Source organism: Ammospiza nelsoni, chromosome 14, assembly GCF_027579445.1.
Source record: "Ammospiza nelsoni isolate bAmmNel1 chromosome 14, bAmmNel1.pri, whole genome shotgun sequence".
NCBI classification, from domain to species: domain Eukaryota; kingdom Metazoa; phylum Chordata; class Aves; order Passeriformes; family Passerellidae; genus Ammospiza; species Ammospiza nelsoni.
This window is the reverse complement of record NC_080646.1, coordinates 18317891-18338631: the sequence shown is the minus strand read 5'-3', so window position 1 is coordinate 18338631 and position 20741 is coordinate 18317891. Positions and strand designations below refer to the sequence as shown.

The following is a 20741-nucleotide window of genomic DNA, read 5'->3' as shown; positions in this document are numbered from 1 at the left end:
GATAACCCCAAGACATCCCAGGATGACACACACACCTTGAAGGTGTTTCAGGATTAACCCCATACAATTTGGGTATTGTATGGGGTTAATCCTGAAATTAATCCTGGGAGGCTTTGGTAGGTGTATGGGCTTCATCCTGGGGCATCTTCAGGTATGGGGCCCTGGATGAGCTCCATACACCCCAAAACACTCCAGGATGAGCTCCATACACCCCAAAACACTCCAGGATGAGCCCCACACTCCCTGTTCCCCCTCAGGACAGTGACAGCCCATGGTCATGGGTCACCATCATCCTGTGGGGCCAACAATGCTCTCAGGAGAGCACCAGGAGGAGCTGGACAGGTGAGACACCCTAAACTTCCATCAGCTCTGATTAAGGGAGAGCATCCAGATGCAGGTGAATGATTTGGGGGTCCCTGACCTGCAAGACACCCCTGAGCTGGATTCCATTCCTGGGTCTGCCCATGGAGAGGGTCTGTTCCTGCAGGTGGGAAGCACTGGGTGCTATGGGAGAGTAACAGAGATGGGTTTTGCTTCTTTTCCCTCTGCTTTCTCCTGTAATAGAGAAGCAAAATCCAGCAGAGATCTCCAACCTTCCATGCTAGAGAACTTGGTATAGCACACATTTGCAGCCAGGTCACACTTTCATCCTCCATCCACTCAGGCAAGGAGCAAACAGAAAACAGTGCACAGCTTATCTTTATCTGAAGGACTTGCCAGTGTCCTCCCCAGCTCTTGCTATCAATGAGCAGCTGCTCATTCCCTCCTGCCTGAAATTCTCCCTGGGATTTGTAACAGCAAGGTCTGTTCTTTCACTGGCAGGTGAGACCCACACTGGAATTCTCCCCAGTTGCCTCAGTGGGGTTGGAACAAGGGGTTTACCCCATGGAGAACTTGCCAGTGTCACTCTTTGGAAGAGGATGGCTAGGAATGAACAGAGCTGTGCCAGAAAACTCGCTAAGGATAAAGCATGAGGAGCATTGTACATCCTTTAGGATGAGCAGGAGGAGAAAGAGCTGCCAGGAGGATTGGGAGGTCCTGCCAGTGGACTCTGCACTCTCTGAAGGAGAAGAAACTGAGTTACCTTGATGAGCAGTGGAGATAAATCCCACCCAAGCCCCCACAGCCTTATTCTCTGTAAATTCTCCCTTTGGCCCCTAAAGGATGTCCTTTTAAAGGAATAGTTTTATCCACTCAGGGTTAGAGCTTGGGCAGTCTGAGGGTGAGACAACTTTCTGCTGCAAATCTCTTTTGGGTACACACCAGGCTTTGGGTGTCAGGTTTAGAACTCTGGGGGGTGGAGGTGGCCCAGTCCCAGCTCTCCCACAGGATCAGGAGAAATCCCACCATAAAGCCAGGCAGGAGCTACCAAGATTCCCACAGTGGGAGCAGACATTGTATGCACTCAGCCTCAGATAGAAAAGTGAGGATCAGCTTGGATGGGTCAGAATTGCTTAGGAAGATGCCTCAAAGTACTTCCAGCTGGAAGACTTCAGACTAAACAGCCTTTGGGAGCTCATCAGAGACAAGAGGTGCTTTATTACCCATCCACATATGTTTAACATCTCCCCAGGTGTGCAATCTCTATTTCCCTATCAGGACAAGCTCTAACTTACCTCCCCCCACCACATTCTTCTTTTCCAGCCCATTCAACTCCCCGTGTGCTCACTTGTGTGGGGCCTCTAATCCCCTCTCCAAGCACTCCTTTCTTCTCCTCCTCAATCCTTTGAGCATCCCTCCCTTCTCCTCACCTTTTGCCAGGGGCTCCCTGCCCAGCAATGCCCATGGGACCACTTGTGCATCCAACATAAGCTGCCCCAGGAGCCAGAGGAACTCATTCATCACCTTTTTATTTTATTTCAAGCACTGTACAGAACGTGCCATAGACAAAACCCCCTCCCCAGGTGCTCCCAGCGCCCCTGTGCCCTGCCATGACCCAACACCCACCTCTGCCAGGGGAGAGGCCAAAATAAGTTACACCCACCCACCCCCGTGCTCCGGGGCACCGGGACAGGGTGGCATCACATCGGTGCCATCCCCACCGCTGCCCGTGTCACCCAGAGTGCCCTGCACCAGGGTCAGTGTTCGTTTCCAAAGCCACGGCATCGGGCCCTGCCCATTCCCGGCTGCAGACGCCACCCCCGCTGCCGGGGCTCAGCAGAGCATGTCGGCCTCGGTGGGCAGCGGGGAGCACCTGCAGGAAAGGATGGGATTGGGGTGTCAGGGTGCTGATCCGCCCCAAAGACACAGCAGCAAAGGCAGCAGCATCAGCTCAGCCCAGCTGGAGATAATTCCGAGGGGGATGGAAGCAGTGAGCCCCCAGTGCTGTCCCCAGGAGAGCCATTGCAGCAGTACTCACTCAGCCATCTTGGCTGCCAGGTGGTAAACTGTCTGCTTGTCCAGGTAGCGGCAGAAGAGCAGGACGAGGTTGCTGGGCAGGAAGAGAGGCTCTGCCAGCGAGGCTGTGGGCAGGCGTGACAGCTCCTGGGACATCAGGTACACCGTGTCCGTCCTGGGGACACCAGCACAGGGGGTGAGCACCCCGGGGAGCAGTGACAAACCCTCCCCCCAGCTCACCCCGTCCCTCACCAGGCCTCGAAGTCCCCTCTGCACGGCTTCAGTGGCGCGTGTGAGGACAGCAGCCTCTCTCCGTGGCTCAGCAGGGAGTACAGCAAGGAGATGCCAAACTGCAGGAGAGCACCAGGAGTGTCACAGCCAGCAGCAGTGGCACCCCAGGGACACAGTCAGGCTCAGGGCCAAGTACCTGGTTCTTCAAGGCCATGGTGAGGGGGAGCTCCGAAGACTCAGGCAGAGGCCGGGTAAGCTCCTGCAGGACCTCGATGAGTTTGCTGAAGGTCATCTCACCCACCACCTCATTCAAGGGGCTGTAGAGCAGGGGGAGAGACTGGGCAGGGCAGAGGGGAGAGCAGGAGTCTGAGATCCTTGGACCTGTCACAGCCACAGCCCCACCCCAGCCCTTGGAGGGGAGGGTCACTGCCAGCAGAGGGTCACTGCTGGTGGCTGACTCCTGGAGACCTTCTCCTCCCCATGGATGGGAAGGGGCTCCTGTGTCATGCTAACCCCACAAGGCAGGCCCCCCTCATTGCCCAGGGTGCGACCCCCAGCAAGAAAGAGGAGGAAGGAGACAGCCCAGGTCATCCCTGCCCTGGCTGGAGATGCTTGCCTCATCCAGCACGTCCTTCTTCATGAGGAAGGGCAGGTGGTAGGAGATTGCCAGCAGGATCTTCTCCCTCTGCTCTCCAATCAGGTGGGGCAGCAGCCGGGCCACGAGCTTCTTGCCCTTCCGCACACACAGCAGTTGCAGGAATTCATCTTCTGCCTCCCTGGGAACAAAGCCTGCATTGGCACAAATCCCAAGGGACTTGGAGCATCTCTGTCCATCCAAGAGGACCAGCATCAGCTCCACTGGAGGACAAGGTTCACAGGCAGGGTCAGCACAGGCTGCAGTGACAGGATGGAAGGAAGGACCCAATCCTCCTGTGACCCAGACCTGCTCATCAGTGACCATCTCAGATCCACGAGGACCAGGACATGCTGCCTGCTCCCCTTTCCCACAGCACAGACTCACTCTTCACTGCTGCAAGCCCTGATTTTCAAGGCTTGGTAGATACTCTCCACCTTTTGGCTCTTCTGCTCCTGCTTCTGGGGCTGTTGCTCCCCTGGGGACGTTTTCTGTTGCACCTCCTCTACTTCCAGCAGTTGCAGGAAGAGCTGGAGAAGGAGGAAGGAGTACACAGGAGGTCACAGGGTAAGGAGGAAGCTTGGACATCTTCTATCAACTGGCTATCCAGGACCCTGCCTAGGCAGTCATACCCTTTGAGAAATCCATGGATGAAAACAGAAAACCTGGGCCATGCTGCCCTTCCCCAAATCACCACTCACTCACCTTCTCGATCCTGTGCAGCGCCCGCAGCCGGTGGGTCCCTGCAGCCTTTGGGAGGGTAGAAAGGAAGGCACAAAGGTTACAGCCATCCCCAGACACTGCCACCAGCCCAGCACTGGGCCAGCTGCTCCCTGGGGATCAGAAGTGACTTTTCCCTGGGGAAACCATGGCCAGAGCCCAATCTCACCCCTTGGCCAGGCACAAACGCCACTGCTGAGGTGGTACCTCCTCCAACTGTGTGCCCCATCCCTCTGCTCAGGACAGCTGCTAAAGCAGCACTCCTGGCAACTCAGAGCCCCAACCAGCCCAGCTTCCCTCCACCTACCTCCTCCTCCATGAGGGCGTGGTGCACAGCATCGATGGCCCGGCGAGGGCTGTAGCAGGTGGACACTGTGACCTGGCCCAAGGACCCCGCGATGCGCACCACTGCAGGACAGCAGGAACACAGTGACACCACACCCCAGAACTCCTCACCCAGCCCCCCATGCCTGCCCCAGCCTCTCACCAGAGTCATAGGTCTCCGCTTTTTGGATGAAAGGTGTGACCAGCTTGGGGGGCTTGTTGCGCCTGCCCAGCAGCTCCTCCTCCGCCTGTTTGCGCTCCAGCCGGTGGTAGTAGGTCTGTAAGAACAGGAGAAGCCAGGAGACCCCTCCACCAGTCCTCAAGGGTTTCTCCAGCTCCCAAAGCCCCACCCTGAGGGGAACAAGCTGCAGGTGCTGCCAGCAGGAGCTCACCTGGTAGTAGTAGTCATCATCTATATTCTCACTCTGCAGCTGCATCATCTCCACCTTGACAACCCAGTCCTTCTCCTTGGAAGTCATCAGCCCGGCATAAGGGTCCACCTTCCGAGACCACAGCTTCTTGGGGGAGACACTGGCACAGGAGAAGAACTCAGCCCACTGTGCCCACCCAGAGCCCCCCTGCCCTGCACCCAGAAGACCCCCATACCTCTGCACCTGCCTGCCCTGCCGCTGCATCAGGATGCGCTGGTGCTGGGGGTGCAGCTGGGTCATGTGGCTGGGTGTGCTGCAGGGGACACCAGACAGGGGTCAGGGGAGGTTTTGGGACACCCCTAGCTGCTTTGTAGGACCCCTCCAGTCCCACCCCAACATCCCACTCCTGCTACCTGAAGTTCAGCTGGCCCATGGCTGAGGGGCTGAAGAAGACAGCAGGGTCCAAAGAAGAGGCCATGGGCCTGAAGTGCACGCCCAGGGGCTGGGGTGGGCTGCCCACGGTGGGGGAGCCAGGCTGGAAAGGGCTTGGGGGTGCAAACCCTGCTGTCTGAGAGGGAGAGAGGGGATAAAGGGTGTGAGCCTTCCCCTCTGAGCATCCCAGAGGGGTCAGACAGCTCTGTGCTGGCTTCTGGCTCCCGTCCCTCTGGCAAAGTGCTACAGTGCCACTGTCCCCATCCCCTGCCACACCAGGGCCACCTCAGTGGGGCCGTGGCAGTGGCTCAGAGCCCACCACGTTACCTGGCTGGGACTGAAGAGTGCAGGGGGTCTGCAGGCTGGTGGGAAGGGCTGAGGAGAGCACGGGGAGCGAGGAGACATCATGGGTGCCTGGTGCAGAGCAGGAGACAGGAGGTGTCAGACAAGCCTGTCCTCGAGGCTGCACCTCCAAGGAGGGAAGGCAGAGAAAGAAGGGGTGCAAGAGCACCCCCAAACCTGTTACCTGCTGGAGAAAGCACTGGGGGAAAGGCTTGGGGGACATCAGTCTTAAGTCAGGGCACTTGAGCCGGGAAGAGCCCCCATAGCCCCTCTGCACAGGAGAGCCAAGGAAGTCGAGAGCCATGTTGGGAGATGGTGGAGGTCTCTCCAGCACCTGGAGGATGGCTTTATCCTGTGGGGAGGAGGCAGCAGCAGGTGGGAACAAGGCACAGCTGGGAACAGTTTAGCTCCCTCAGCAATAGTTAGCTCACTAAAACCTGTGGTCACTGCTCAACCAAGAGCAGCTGTGCTCCCATCCTCGTAGTGTGGAGCAGCTGGAGACCGGTGGGAACACCCAGCATGGGGGTCCCAGTCCCCCCAGTCTCAACAACTTTGCCTTCAAACCCATGCTCTGCTTTGGGTGGGCACTCACAGCCTTGTACCCAAGACATATCTGTGCACCTCTAGAGCCATTTGGAGATGCCCCAGGTGTCCCAAATTCCCTGTGAGACCCTTGTTCCAGAGTATTGGGGAGCCCTTAGCTCCAGCACGTACCCACCTCCAGCATGAGGTGGCGAGGGACACTGCCAGGGCAGGAGCCCCACGTGGGATCCATCGCCAGCTGGAAAACAGGGAGAGGCTGGCATGAGCCAAGTGAACAGGAGGAGAGAGCAGGGGACACCACAGGAGCCACCCTGCCTCATCACCAGATGGGTGGGGACATTTTTACCATGTCCTCCTTGTCAAACTCTTCCCAGCAAGTCCCAATCCCACTGTCCAGCACTGCTGAGTCCTGGCTCTGCAAGGAAAGGGGAGTTAAAGGCCTGCCTCCCTGCCCCAGTGCCCTCTGTGGGGCAGGAGCCACAGGTGTGGGGATGGAGGGGGAGCAGCAGGACCCGTCTGCTCACACATCACCTCCAGCGTGGGTTTGCTCCGCACAGCTCTCATCACTGCTGGGTCTCCCAGCTCACTGGGCTCCTCAAAGCACTCCTGATCTTCCTCCTGTTCCTCAGTGCCCAGCTCCTCTACCTCTTCCTCCAGCTGAGAGTTAACCTGCTCCATCTCTGCCTCCATCCCACCTTCCTCCTCGGCCAGCTCCTCCAGCTGCTCAGCTGCTCTTCCAGTTGCATCTTCCAGTGCTTTGGCCACCTCAGGGCTTATCTCTGGTACCACCAGGAGTTTTGGGACATCCTCCTCTGTGGAGTCTCGGTCTTAGAGGGGGGAAGCAGCACACAGCAGGGTGGGTGAACGCTTTGGCAGTGCCCACCAGGGTGTCTGCTCCCCCTGAGTGCTGGCAGGTCTCTCCAACACCAGGACTCCCCCAAGGTCTTACCTAACCCAAAAGTCATCTCGTTGTACAGGTCGAGCTCCTCATCCTCCTCAGCCATCTCTTCCAGCAGAACTGCATCTTCCACCAGCAGAAAATCCTCGATAATCTGGATTTGGAAGCAGCAGATTCCTCTCTAAGGGAGAGGTAACCCTAGTATACTCCTAAAGCGGGGAGGAACCCCCAGGGCTCACAGCTGGAAAAGGGAAAAGCGGGAGCAGCCGCCAGGGCTCACAGCTGGAAAAGGGAAAAGCGGGAGCAACCGCCAGGGCTCACAGCTGGAAAAGGGAAAAGCGAGAGCAACCGCCCGGGCTCACAGCTGGAAAAGGGAAAAGCGGGAGCCAGCGGCGCTGCCGGCGAGGACAGGAGGCGCAGCTCAGCCCACGGCTGTGCCGGCACCAGCGAACGCCGGCACGGAGCGGCACCAGCGCAGCTGGGCTGGGACGCCTTTAGGCTTCAGAGTGAACACCCGCTACGAGAGCATCCCACCAGCACCTCCAGGGCAGAGCCTGCTCCGAGACCGACCGCGCTGGGGAGCGCCAGCCCCGGAGAACGCGCACCGCACAGGGAGCGGGACGCCGGGAGGCGGCAGCGGGCAGGGGTAGCGGAGCAGGGCAGGCACTCACAACGCGCTCGCCGCCCTCCGCCATCCCGCGGTGGTGCCGCCGCCGCCTCCTCCTCCCGCTCACCCACCCTCCGTCCGTCCCGGGTCCCCGTACGGGGGCACAGTGCCCCTGCCGCCCCTTTTATGGGCCGCCCCCACCGCCCCGGCATGCGCCTGCCGTACAGCATGGCGGCCCCCAGCGGCCCACGCGCCTGCGCACTGCTCTGCACCAGGAGCCTGCCGTACAACATGGCGGCCCCCAGCGGAGCCTCGCGCCTGCGCACTGCGCTGCACCGGAGCCGGGGGTAGCGGGGATGGAGGGGTTCGGTGACCGCACCTGCGGCTCTCGGGGCGCAGAACGGCCCAGCCCGGCTTTCCCCGCTGCTCCCACCGTGCTGTTCTCAGAGCTGATATCCCTCTGAGGAGTTATGGAAATCTGGTGGGATGTGCTCTGAGTATTCTGGCGGGTAACGCCGAGCACAGGTGTCAACACTAACACTATAAATGTCTGCATCTCACAAAGCATAGCGGGTTGCCCTTATCCCCCTGAATTATCCCCCTGAATACCCGGAGCACATTGGTCATGTCACCCACTCCCAAATAACTCTGCTAATAAAAGCAGAAGTGTCCCCAAAGTGGAAGATTTGGTTACTCTAATCAAATCACTGCGGCTTTTAATAAACATCACGTGGAAGAGTTGTGCTTCTCTTTACTGGGAAATTCCTACAGGTGGTGTGGGTTAGAGTAGAGTCGTTGGCAGGGGTTCTCATCCCAAAGGGCCCATGGAAAGGATCCATGTCCTGCCATCCTCTCCCTGAGGCGAGGGAGTGTTCACGTGGGCAGAGCCAGATTCACCCTTGGGACAGCTGGACTGGGCTGGTGACTCCTGCTGTGGTGACCCTAACAACAACTTGGCCACCAACGGAGCACTCAGGGATTATTTCTGTTGGAGCCTGAGATCCCTGATAAGGCTCTGGCCACAGCTGCATCTGTTTATCCCACACTGAGGAAAACATTGAGTGTTTTCAGCTGGCACTGCTCACTGAGCAGCCAGCAAACCCAGCAGGAGCTGGGCCAGTGGGAACTGATAACAAGTGTTTTCAAGATTTTCCTTTGCTTGGCCTCTCCTGATTTACCTGCTGTCTTTGGGGTGTTCACCATACATGCTTTATTAATTTAATTTGCGTTTTAATGAGATACATTAAGTAGTCCTAAGGGGACTTAGTGTTTTGGTACTTAGACCATGCTGCTGTTTTCTCCCCACTAGCAGTGACTTGACTTTCTTTTCCCTTTATTTTCCTTCCAAGCAGCACTACTGGGACACTCAGTGCCATTCCTAGCCTGGCTGGGCTTTGGTGCTCACAGTTCTTCTGGCAGAAAACCTGGTTCTTTGGTGTTAGAATTCTCGTGCTTTATGTCAGGGAATTCTCATGTTTTATGTGTGCTGTGTGTGTGCCCCAACGACAGTCAATTTCCCACCCTGCGGCTGCTGGAATGAGACATAACACACAGGTTTTGAAAGATGTTAAAAAAGGAAGGTGGATGGCTTGCTCCACCACAGGCTGTTGGTGTAATACCAGCCCTGGATGCAAAATCTGCAAGAGGTGACTCTTACCCCAATTTAGGTTGGAAAAGCTCTCTGTGACCACCAAGTCAAATCATTCCTCCAGCACTGCCGAGGCCACTACTAACCCATGTCCCCAAGTGCTTTTAAATCCCTCAGGGGATGAGGATTCCACCACTGCCCTGGCAGCCTGTGGCAAGGCTGGACACCCCTTTCAGAGAATAACTTTTCTCTAAGATCCAATCTAAACCTTTCCTGGTGCTACTTGAAGCTGTTTCCTCTTGTCCTCTCCTTTGTTCCCTGGGGGTGGAGCACAATCCCACCCGGCTGCCCCCTTCCGTCAGGGAGTTGTAGGAAGAAGGTCTCCCGAGCCTCCTTTTCTCCAGGCTGAGCCCTCCCAGCTCCCTCAGCTGCTCCTGGTGCTCCAGCCCCTTCCTCGGCTCTGTGCCTTTCCCTGGACACGCTCCAGCCCCTCGATGTCCTTCTTGGAGTGAAAGACGCAGAACTGACCCCAGGGTTTGGGGTGTGGCCTCAGCAGTGCCCAGCACAGGGGACGGGCGCTGCCCTGGGCCTGTGGCCACACCGGGGCTGGTCCCGAGCAGGTGCCATTGCCCACCCGGGCTCACGTCCAGCCGCTGTTGCCCGCTGACGACCCGGGGTCTCTGCCCGGATTTTCCCCCCACTCAGCACGGAACTGAAAGCGAAAGCGCTTCCCCGCTGGCTCGCACAACCCCGGAGCTCCCGTTCTACCTGGAAACCGATGACGTAGAGGCCGCTCCGCGCCACGATTGGCCGTGTGTTCCGGAGGCTATAAAATGCGGAGAGCGGGCAGGGGTGGGACATTCCGGGAAACGGCGGGGCGGAGAGGAGCGGCGATGGCGCGGAGGGCCCTGGCGCTCGGGGTGCTCGCTCTGCTGGCGCTGCTCGGTCTGGGGGCGGCCGCTGGTGAGTGCCTGGGGCGGCGCGAAGGGTCCTGACGGGGGTGAGGGGCTGCGGGGTCCCGGGTGGGCGGGCGAGTGTTGGCATCGCGGCGGTGCCCGCGGCAGCCCCGCTTCTCACGCGCCCTCGCCCCTCTCTCCAGAGGCGCCGAAGGTGGAAGTGTACGCCCGTTCCCGCGCCGAGGAGGGGAAGGAGAACACTCTCCACTGCTTTGTCACTGGCTTTCACCCACCCAGGATTGACATCGAACTCCTGAAGAACGGCGTGCCCATTCCCGACGTCACGTACGGGGACTTGTCCTTCAACGACAAGTGGCAGTTCCAGCGCCTGGTCTATGCGCCCTTCACCCCCACAAGGGATGACATCTTCTCTTGTAGGGTGGCGCATTCCACCATGCCGGGGCCACACAATTACATCTGGGGTATGCTGTCCCTCACCTCCTGCGTGCAGGAGCTCCTTGCTTTATATCCGTGCTGTGTCTGTTCCTTTTCCTGGGACGCAGGGTGAAATGGAGCGGGGTTTGAAGGCCTTGTGTTAGAGATAGAAAGCGAACTTGCTTTTAGCTGAAAAGGCTGTTACACGTGCTTGTGAAGGATTCAGGGAGGACACGCGCTGGTGTTAATCCACAGGGATTTGGTGATGCCGTGTCACCCGATCTCTGCCGTGGTGAATTTAACTGGAAGGCGATGGGTCATGCAGGGAATTTTTGCTTTATGTTGTGTGAGTATAAAAAAGGGCTGATGGTGGTGTAGACCTAGCCTCAGCTACAGCTGAAGGCAGCTCTGGTCGCTGTAAAGGGGCTGTTTCCGTGGGGAACCTTGTGGGGACAGGGGACAAGAGGTGCCATTAGCCCCAGGTCTAACGCTCTGCACTTCCTTCCTGCAGAACCAGACTTCTGAGCTGCGTCTGGGATAATCCATGGTGAGTTATTCCCGTGTTGTGCTGGTAAGGGAAACACAGACCCATTTCTGTAGGGAGGGGAGGTTTGAAAAGCTGAGAAACAAAGCACCACACCCTAAAAGTAGATCATATTTGGGCCACAAAGAAACTTGTTCCCACACCCTTTCTGCCCACTATTTTGCTCTGGTTTTGGCCATCCCGTGCCTACAAGAGTCCTTTTCTCCTAAAAAAGGAGAACTTTGAAGAAAATCTTCCCTGCATGTTGTTGCTGCCTCAGCTAGATACTGCAGAGAGTTGTCGCAGTCCCTAAAGCTCCCTCAGGCCCCGAGTGCTGTTTCCTGTCAGGGGAGGAGCAGGAAGTCGCTGTAACCAAAGTCCCTGTGCCTCAGGTTGGGTGGCAGGCTGGTTAACCAGCACCCTGTGGGATTTATGAGGCACAAACCAGAAACATTTTGGGGTTTATTCACCAGCGTCTCTGTGTGAGGGCTCCAAGTTGTTCAAACTGTCTGCGTGTAACTGATCTGGATGTAGCAATGGGGAAATTCCAGTTTAATACTTGGTGGGGAAAAGAAACTGAATATGTGGCTCAGCTGATGTAACCCTGGCTGAAACAGCCAAATTATGTGTCCAATTAGAGGCTGGAATAATAATTAACTGTTCTGGGACAAGCCTTGACAGGACACTTATATGAACTGCCCCAGTTCTTGCAGAGCTATGAAAAGTTGTTTACAGTCACTGCTGTGGTCTGTCACTCACCCTTGGGCAGTGGGGTGTGAGCCTGGCCCCAAGGCAGGGTCTGGAATGTTCTGGGCTCACACAGCACCATGGCTTGGGTTGGTGGGACACTGGTGAGGGATGCCACGTCTGGCTGGAGGGGGATGTGGGTGACTTCACTGTGCTCTGGGGGTGAGGATTTACTGAGCTGGCCTGGAAAGAGCTGAGAGCAGGACAAACTCCTCCCTGGGGTGGAGAACAAGGATCCTCTTGACTTGTTGGACTCTGAACTCCACCAAGGAAGGGACAGAAAAGGAGTTTCTGCAGGATTTTTACCTAAAGCTCACTGGAAGGTGGTTCTGCAGGGAACCAGACTGCTCTGAGGAAACTGGTTTTTAGTCCTAAAATAATTGCAGTTGAAGGTGTCACTAGAGTGACTCATGTCAATATACTCTCTCCATGCAGATTTGAGACATTCTTCATGCAAGTCAGAGACTTCTCGAGCTTCTGTCCATTCTTCATCATAGCCACGAGATTGATGAACTTCTTTCCAAAATTTGCTAATAATGTCACTTAGCCACAGCATCAAGAGAGCTCTGCAGGCTTTTTGAGCTAAAAATTTTACTGCTTAAAAAATGATATCTTTTCATTGCTCAAAATTTTGGAGGATTTTTATCCTTTAATAAACTGCTAGTCCATAAAATGTTTCTTCAGAGTCATTTGACAAGCTGATTTCACAGGCTCCGATGGCCTCTGGGTTGTGGGTGGATACGTAGCCTTGGTGGCATGATGGGCAGTTGTGCTTTTTTTTTTATCCCAGTGAGAAGATGCAAGATCACTTTTCCACCAATAAAAGAGAATTAAATTTTTATATTTTTCTTTTGCTGGTGTGGTATCTGCCTGGCTGGAGGCTCCTGTGTGGGTCTGAAGGGAAGGCACAAGGGATGAAGACCCTTGGGGACATAGGGTGGGACACAGAAGGAGGGATGGGGATGCATTTTGGAGTGTGTGGTGTAAAGCTGAGCCTGGCGGAAGCAGAGGTGTGTGTAGGTGAATTTCAGTTCTGGTTCTCTCTGTGCTTCAGCCCATGAAGAAGTTGAGGCCAGTCCTCTGTTACACTGTGGGGGATTCACACTACCCAAAAGCAATGCTGCTGCCATCAGCTCACTTTTATTTTATGAAGAAATCAGAATGATTGCTTGAGGAATATTGTATCCAAATGGATTTAACCAGGAGCACTTGTATGGGATCAAGGTTTCAGCTTCTCTCCCAGACACCCCAGTGGAGCAGCACTGGGTGCTGTGTGAGCCCAAGGAGCTGTGGAACATGTCCTGGCCTCCTCCCCTGGATCATGAAGGGCCACCAAAGTGTTTTCCACCACCTCCACTCCACCTTTCATATCCTCAAGAGCACCAGAATAATTGCTGGGTAACCACTCCACCAAGAGAGCTTCACCCTAATTAGGACAGGAGTGGAGACAACTGCAGAACTGAAGATTCAGTGGAGGCAATGTGAAGTGACCCTGTCTCCAAAGGGCTCATCATCATCTTCACACACTGGGGAGGTCTGCCCTGATTGCATCTGTGGGATTTTTCTGTTCCTGTTTTGATGGTTTACTCAAAAATCCCCTGTCTGTGGGAGAACAACACATGACCACACCAGAGGCTCATTTCCTTTAACTGTGGATTTCAGGACCATGTCCGGAAATACCTTCTCAGTTTTATCCAGCATCCTTGGGGTTCTGAGGTACTCGGGATCTTGCTGCGCTGCTGCTGCTGGCAACAGCTCCCAGGGGATGGGTTATCCTGAGGGATATCTTGGGAAGCTTCGAGCATGAAACAAGCCTCATTTGTGCTTTATGAAACAAAAGCAATTTTTCTGCAAGCAGTTTCTGGAATCAGCAAAATGCAAGGGTTTTTCTGAGAAAAGTCTTAGGAGAAAAAGGATCGAGTCCGACTCCTAACTCTGCACGGAACACCCCAAAACCCCGCCCTGTGCCTCAGAGTGTTGTCCAAGTGCCCTTTGAGCCCTGTCAGGCTTGGGGCTGCCCTGCTGTGGGGGAAGAACCTTTCCCTAATATCCAGCTTAAGGCTCCCTGGCGCAGCTTCAGCCGTTCTCCCCTCCCCGGGTTTTCCCCCCACCGCTTGCCCTCACGGCCGTTCCCGCCCTCATTTCCCCTCAGGGCGGTTCCCGCCTCCTTTCCAGCCCCTCAGGGCCGTTCCCTCCTTCGTTTCCCCTCACGGCCATTCCCGCCTCCTTTCCAGCCCCTCACGGACGCTCCCGCCCTCGTTTCCCCTCAGGGCCGTTCCCCTCAGGGCGGTTCCTGTCTTGGCCCACCCCCTCACGGCCGTTCCCGCCCTCGTCTTCTCTCAGGGCGGTTCCTCCCTCCTTTCCCCCTCACGGCTGTTCCCTGCCTTCTTCCAGCCCCTCACGGCCGTTCCCCTCAGGGCGGTTCCCGCCTCCTTTCCAGCGCCTCAGGGCCGTTCCCGCCCTCATTTCCCCTCAGGGCCGTTCCCCTCAGGGCGTTTTCTGTCGTCCCCCACCCCCTCACGGCCGTTCCCGCCCTCGTCTCCTCTCAGGGCGGTTCCTGCCTTCTTCCAGCCCCTCACGGCCGTTCCCCTCAGGGCGGTTCCTGCCTCCTTCCAGCCCTTCAGGGCGGTTCCCTCTCTCGTCTCCTCCCCGGGCGGCTCCCGCCGCGATGTTCCGCGGACACCGCGCTTGGTTCTCGCAGAGCGTCAGCCCGGGCCCGCGGGGGCTCTGGGGTGAGGGAGCCACACCACGGCCAAGTCCAGGGGAGCCCTGGGGCACGGAGCGGGCAGGAATGAGCGGGGGAATTGGCAGGGGCACGGCCGTGTCACCGCTCAGAGGGAATTAGGAGGGGAGCACAACCCATCCATCATTCCTCAGCAGGGCACAGCAGTGGGGACACAGCCCTGTCACCCCTTTGTGGGACTGAGACCCACACAACAGGACAGAGCACGAGTTTGGCCAATCCACGGTGCGCCCACATTGAGGAAAAGCCCTGCCCAACCCTCAGGGGAGCAATGGGAGTCCCACAGGCATGGGGAGCTGTCACAGCTTCTACTTCAGGGTGGCCCCACAAGCAGCTGTCCCCTCCCCGGGTCACCCCGAGGTGGGAACCCCTGGATGGCCATGCTCACCTGGCTCCCTGTCCCCTGCAGTCGATGGCGGCGGGACCATTGCCCACTGGCTGGATGCTGACTACCTGTTCAGCAGCGATGCTGCCCACCCCGACACCCGCAGGTGGGCACAGGAGGCTTTAATGTATTTAGTGAAAAGTATTTCATGGATATTGACATCCTGTAAAATTTAAGGGTGTGTTTTTAAAGTCATGGCGTGGATCTGCCATTGACCAGTGGGCTCAGGAGAACTCACACCCACACTAAGCTATAGATAGACAGAGAAAAACCATCCATGGGTTGAGAATGGCTTAACAGTGATATAAATTAAATTAAGTGTGCTGGTTTCTTGCTGGTCTGCTGGAAAATCAGCATCTAAAGCAGAGGTGATACAGTTCCCAAGGAAGGAATCTGGTTCCAAAAATCCAGTGTGAATTAATGCTAAAAGGAAGCACTGGGTTAAAAATGGACAGAAAAGGACAGAAATGCTTAAAAAAAAATAGAGAGCTATGGAACATTTATACATATATAAGGAAAGTCTTAAGGATCTTTCTCACTTCCTCAATATCAGCGAGTATTTGTATTTATTCATTATTTAGTCATGTAAACATATGTATGGGGAAGGAAGCTGCAATATTTCCCTTAGGCTTTGCTAGGCTGAATTAAATAGTTTCTCTAACAGACCAGTGCTTAAAACTGGCTTTGAATTTTGGAATCTTTCAGCCACCTGCTCCAGCTAAGCGAGGGGAATTCCAGTAAACACAGAATAACATCTTTAATTCTGCAACAATGTGCTGCCAGACCAGCTTGCTCCCCCAGGGGAATTCTGGATAATTTATATATATATATATATATAAAAATTATATATATGGTATATTATATATGGTATATATACTATTTATATAGAGTATACTATACTATATATGATATATACTATATATAAACATATATATATACTATTACTAATTATAAAATTATACATACATACATATATATATATATATATATTCAATGTATATTGTTAGATAGTTCCTTGTGAAAAAATGCAATCATTCTACACATCCTTAAACCCAGCAAACAAGATTTAATTCCTCTCTAAGGAGGACAGTGAGGGCTGGAGCTCAGCTGTATGAGCAGGAACCAGTGTGGTGAAGGATAATTGTAGAAAAATCCTGTCTTTGCCCTCCCCGAAGCAGTTTCACCTGAAGAGCAGAGTGGGACTGTGTAATCCCTAAAAATACGTTCACCCTTGTCCTTCCTCCAGGCTGCCCCTGGGAGGTGCTGGTAGCCAGGACGTGACTGGTAGAAAATCACAGAAAATTAGGGGCTTTTGGCAAAAAATTCAGAGCAAGTTTCATGATAACACCCCTCTAAACGTTTTGGTTTTGGTTTGCTTCCAGGTTCTCTTTGGAAAGCAGCTCTGTTTCTCTCTTGCAGCATACACGAGAGCCTCAGTTACCTGGAGGGCAAAGCCACGGTCTTTCACTCCTGTTACCTCTCAGTGTGTGCGAGCACCCGAGCTGCAGAGAGGCCCTCGGTGGTTCTGGGCCACTTCATCCTGCCCCCTGCCTGCCTGCATGAAGGTCAGGCACAAACAATCATCTGGGGATATTTTCCTGTGGAAATCCCCCTTGAGTACAGCCTTGGTGCAAACTAGAGCTGACAGTTACTTGTCTGCAGGGAGGCACTTTTTCCTTCTGCTTGGGAGCGGCTCTTCCTCCCAGAGGACTGAGTATGATCCATCTATTACCACAGAATGGCTTGACCTTGAACATTCCCAGGGATGGGGCAGCCACAGCTGCTCTGGGAAACCTGTGCCAGGCCCTCACCACCCTCACAGGGAAGAATTTCTTCCCAGTATCCCATCCAACCCTGCCCTCTGGCAGTTTGAAGCCTTTCCCCTTTGTCCTGGTATTTCAGGCCCTTGTCCCCAGGTCCCTCTCCAGCTCTCCTGGAGCCCCTTTAGGCACTGGAAGAGGCCCTGAGGTGTCTCTGGAGCCTTCCATCCAGGTGAGCACCCTCAGCTCTCCCAGCTGTCCAGAGCAAAGGGGCTCCAGTCCTTGGAGCATCTCTGTGACCTCCTTTGGACTTGCTCCAACAGCTCCGTGTCCTGCTGCTGTTGGGGACCCCGAGCTGGAGGAGCACTGCTGCTCCTGAGAGGGGCAGAATCCTCCCCTCACCTGCTGCCCACACTGTGGGAGCAGCCCAGGACACATGGAACCTCACATCCATGAGCTTCTCATGCACCAACACCCCCAAGCTCTCCTCAGGGCTGCTTTCAATCCACTCTTCCCCACCCTGAATTTGTGCTTGGGATTGCCCTGGCCCAGGGGCAGCACCTTGCATTTGGGCTTGTCCCTAGAGGTACCTGCAGGGCATCACACTGGCAGCAAGTGCCAGAGTTGTGTTTTTTGGTGCTCTCACAGTCACTAGTTTTGTTGCTCTTGTCAGAAATCAGAAGGAAAATTGGCCGGTTTATTTGGGAGAAGGCAGATGTCCTTGAAGAACAGGTAAGATGAAAAATTTATACTACACATGTATGTGCTGGAGGAGGAGCTTGTGCTGAGCAGGGAGCTTGCGCAGGAATTCAGAGGGGAAAGAAGAGCAAATATAATTTATGGGAAAAGGGGCAGGCAACTCAGGAAGCATTTAAAGAAGTCTTTAGGTCATGCAGAAAGAAGAAAATTAGAGTGGTGAAAGCTTGGTTAGAACTTAATCTGGCCACCTCTATAAAGGATATTTTTATAAATTATATATATAAAAGGAGGACCAAGTGTGACAGTGTTCACAGGGGTCTCAGGTTGAGGGAAGTCACAAGCATCTGACTCCATGTTTCAGAAGGCTTGATTTATTATTTTATGATATATATTACATTAAAACTATACTAAAAGAATAGAAGAAAGGATTTCATCAGAAGGCTAGCTAAGAATAGAAAAAGAAGGAATGATAACAAAAGCTTCTGTCGCAGACAGAGAGTCTGAGCCAGCTGACTGTGATTGGCCATTAATTAGAAACAACCAACATGAGACCAATCACAGATGCACCTGTTGCATTCCACAGCAGCAGATAATCATTGTTTACATTTTGTTCCTGAGGCCTCCAGCTTCTCAGGAGGAAAAATCCTAAGGAAAGGATTTTCCATAAAAGATGTCTACGACAACCAAGGAAAACCCTCATTCTTTATTGCAGTGTCCATCACCAAGGACTAGGAAAAGGCTGAGGTAATTACCATCTTCTCTGCCTCGGTCTTCAGCACTAAGACTGGTTGGATCAGGACAAACAGCCCCCTGAGGTGGTAGACAGGCATGGGGAGCAGAATGGACCCCCAGGAACCCAGGAGGAGGCAGTCACTGCCCTGCTGTGCCACTTGGATGCTCACAAGTCCATGGGCCTGGAGGGGATCCATCCCAGGGTGATGAGGGAGCTGGAGGAAGAGCTTGCCAAGCTGTTGTCCATCATTTATCACTAGTGCTGGCTCACTATGGAGGTCCCAGATGACAAGGGACAATGTGATACCCCTCCACAGGAAGGGCTGGAAGGAGGGTCTAGGGAATTAAGAGATCTTTCAGTGTGACCAGTGGCAGGGAAGGTTATGGAGCAGATCACCTCGAGTGCCATCACCTGGCACATCCAGGAAAACCAAAGGATCAGACCCAGCCAGCATGGCTTTAGGAGGGGCAGGTCCTACCTGACCAACCTGATTTCCTTTCATGACAAAGGGATCCACCTGGATGAAGGAAAGAGAGTGCATGTGCCTGTCTGGATGTCAGCAAAGCCTTTGACACCATCTCCCACAGCATCTCCTGGAGAACTGCAGCCCACAGCTGGGACAGTTGGTGTCTGGGCACCAGTGGTGTCCCCCCCAGGGATCAATGTTGGGCCCAGCCCTATTCAACACCTTTCCTGAAGATCTGAATGAGGGGACTGAGCCCACCACTGGCAGACAGGCGACACCAAGCGGAGTGGGAGTTTGGTTCTACTGGAGGCTGGGAAGGCTCTGCTGAGGGACCTGGACAGGATGGATCAATGGACCAGGATCACCTGTAGGAGGGTCAAGGCCAAGGTCTGGGTCCTGCACTTTGGCCACAATAACCCTGCAGAGCTACAGACTGAGAGGAGTGCCTGGAAACCAAGAAATGTCCTGGGATTGCTGATCAGCAGCAGCTGAACATGGGCCCAGGTGGCCAAGAATGCCAGTGGCACCTGGTCCGTGTGGCCAGCAGGAGCAGGAAGTGAATTCTCCCCTGTACTGGGCACTGCTGAGGCCCCAACTTGAGTGCTGTGTCCAGTTCTGGACCCCTGAATTCAATTCAAGGACATTTTGGTGCTGGAGAAGGTCCAGAGAAGGAACTGAGTCAGGGAAGGGTCTGGAGCACCAGGAGGGAGCTGGGGGGCTCAGCCTGGAGAAAAGGAGGGAGCTGGGGGGCTCAGCCTGGAGAAAAGGAGGCTCAGGAGGGACCTTCTGACTGTGCACAACTCCCTGACAGGAGGGGGCAGCTGGGTGGGGGCAAGGCACTGCTCCCAGGGATCAAGGGATGGGATGAGAGGACGCTGTCTTAAGCTGCACCAGGAGAGGTTGATGTTGCACATCAGAAAGAATTTTTTCCCAGAAGGGATGATCAGGCACTGGAATGGGCTGCCTGGAATGACTGCATGTGGCACTCAGTGCTCTGGTCTGCTTGGGGAGGTGGTGATTGGTCACTGGTTGGACCTGATGGTCTTTTCCAACCTCACTGATTCTGATTCCTTGTGCTTGCTGTGTTGTGTGTCCCTCCCTGCATGACACCCTGAGGGGACAGCACTGGAAGCACTGTCTCCCTTGCCCGGACACATCCAGTGTGCTGTTCCAGGGATTCCAACTTTGGGCTGGTGTTTTCCTTCCCCATGTCACTGCCCACCCTCCTCTCAAAGCAACTTCCCAGCATTTTTGAAGCAGGAATGCCCTTAAATTTAAAATTTAACTCTGAATTATGCTTAAAATCATGAGCCCTAAAAATTCATGCACTGGGAACGTGTCCTAGGTGCTCTGGTGACCCAGGGACAATTTTAACTCATTCTTGTGCTGATATTCACAGCCCAAGGAAAATCCAACAGAGGAACCAGAAGCAGCAAGAAATAGCTGTGAAGAAGAATCAGAGGAGGAAGTGCTAGACCTGGCTGAGAGGTATTTTCCTAGCTTGGGTGGTGGGATTTGGATATACCTCCAATTCCAAGCAATCTTAACACATAGAAACTAACACACAGATTTTTTTTTTCCCCTTCCTGATACAGCACTGAAGAAACAGAGTCTGAAGCACCCACCCAGGGAGAATTTCCATGCCGTGCCCTCCAGGAATACCCAATAAATAACATGGTGACAGGTAAATAAATGCACCTGGAGAGGGCTGCAGATGGAGCAGGACTCAGTGAGCCCATCCTCCCTCCCCAGGCTATGCCTCTGCACGGGACATGAAGAAATATGAGGGGGAACTCCACGACTTCATCCCTGGCACCTCGGGCTATGCAGTGTACTGGGTTCAAAGCAAATGCAGCATTTACTGTGAGAAGGCCAAAATGAAGAGGAAATGGTAAGGAACAGGTGGCTGGAGCAGCAGAAACTTCAATGTAAGAGCTGCCAGATTATTTATAAATTATCCCACTGCAGCTCAGAGCATTCAATGTGTTACTTAAATACTGGCTACAGTTATAGCAGTTTTTGCTTCTTTAAGTAACTACATAAACTAAATTTCACAACAAACATAAATACATTTTTCCTCAAAACACAAATATTTTCTTTTTATTGTGGGGCTGTGGGGTGTGTGGTGGTTTAAGATGTGTTTTAACTAGTTTACGCAAGTTTTTATTGGAGGAACAATCCAAGGAGGGACATCTCCTCACTTTCATTTAATCAAAAGTTTGAAGACGTTTTCCCTTTTGTTTAAGCACTTGGAAATGACCAATAGGGCTGCACAAACAACTTTTATTGTGGTACAGCCTGATCCTTGGGTTGTCCACTTGAAGGAA

General features: G+C 54.2%; 3 protein-coding genes across 5 annotated transcripts; 2 read left to right on the top strand and 1 right to left on the bottom strand.

Moving 5' to 3' along the window:
• Nucleotides 1–1988: 1988 nt before the first annotated feature.
• PATL2 (PAT1 homolog 2) lies at nt 1989–7576 on the bottom strand. Of its 2 annotated transcripts, none has more exons than XM_059482251.1 (19): nt 7504–7576; nt 6884–6986; nt 6466–6746; nt 6281–6349; nt 6110–6172; nt 5576–5743; nt 5377–5463; nt 5031–5185; nt 4853–4930; nt 4639–4777; nt 4410–4524; nt 4230–4330; nt 3908–3952; nt 3590–3732; nt 3185–3344; nt 2765–2905; nt 2590–2687; nt 2360–2512; nt 1989–2194 (listed from the first exon to the last, which is right to left on the bottom strand). In XM_059482251.1, exons 1-19 carry the CDS (start codon nt 7525–7527, stop codon nt 2155–2157), a joined length of 2163 nt encoding a protein of 720 aa, XP_059338234.1. In that variant the 5' UTR covers nt 7528–7576; the 3' UTR covers nt 1989–2154. The 2 variants fall into 2 exon arrangements, with proteins under 2 accessions (XP_059338234.1, XP_059338233.1); XM_059482250.1 differs by having other exon boundaries at nt 6466–6761; nt 7504–7544.
• Nucleotides 7577–9728: 2152 nt separating this feature from the next.
• Nucleotides 9729–12301, top strand: B2M (beta-2-microglobulin). 2 transcript variants are annotated; one of them, XM_059482345.1, is made up of 4 exons: nt 9729–9990; nt 10127–10405; nt 10870–10929; nt 12064–12301. In XM_059482345.1, the coding sequence occupies exons 1-3, from the start codon at nt 9861–9863 to the stop codon at nt 10881–10883; spliced, it is 423 nt and encodes a 140-aa protein (XP_059338328.1). In that variant the 5' UTR covers nt 9729–9860; the 3' UTR covers nt 10884–10929; nt 12064–12301. The 2 variants fall into 2 exon arrangements, with proteins under 2 accessions (XP_059338328.1, XP_059338327.1); XM_059482344.1 differs by having other exon boundaries at nt 9730–9990; nt 10870–10905.
• Nucleotides 12302–14296: 1995 nt separating this feature from the next.
• Nucleotides 14297–20504, top strand: TERB2 (telomere repeat binding bouquet formation protein 2). Its single transcript, XM_059482220.1, has 7 exons — nt 14297–14360; nt 14781–14862; nt 16176–16321; nt 17190–17248; nt 19808–19902; nt 20010–20098; nt 20167–20504. The coding sequence occupies exons 1-7, from the start codon at nt 14297–14299 to the stop codon at nt 20307–20309; spliced, it is 678 nt and encodes a 225-aa protein (XP_059338203.1). The 3' UTR covers nt 20310–20504.
• The last annotated feature ends 237 nt before the right edge of the window (nt 20505–20741 follow it).

Coding starts and splice junctions, on each gene's coding strand:
- B2M (XM_059482345.1), top strand. CDS start 9,861: ATGCGGAGAGCGGGCAGGGGTGGGACATTCCGGGAAACGGCGGGGCGG. Junction 9,991..10,126: donor CGGTCTGGGGGCGGCCGCTG/GTGAGTGCCTGG, acceptor CCCTCTCTCCAG/AGGCGCCGAAGGTGGAAGTG.
- PATL2 (XM_059482250.1), bottom strand. CDS start 7,527: ATGGCGGAGGGCGGCGAGCGCGTT. Junction 4,331..4,409: donor AGCGGAGACCTATGACTCTG/GTGAGAGGCTGG, acceptor GCTGTCCTGCAG/TGGTGCGCATCGCGGGGTCC. Junction 3,953..4,229: donor ACGCCCTCATGGAGGAGGAG/GTAGGTGGAGGG, acceptor ACCCTCCCAAAG/GCTGCAGGGACCCACCGGCT.
- TERB2 (XM_059482220.1), top strand. CDS start 14,297: ATGTTCCGCGGACACCGCGCTTGGTTCTCGCAGAGCGTCAGCCCGGGC. Junction 14,863..16,175: donor GCCCACCCCGACACCCGCAG/GTGGGCACAGGA, acceptor TCTCTCTTGCAG/CATACACGAGAGCCTCAGTT. Junction 17,249..19,807: donor CAGATGTCCTTGAAGAACAG/GTAAGATGAAAA, acceptor TTGTGCTGATAT/TCACAGCCCAAGGAAAATCC.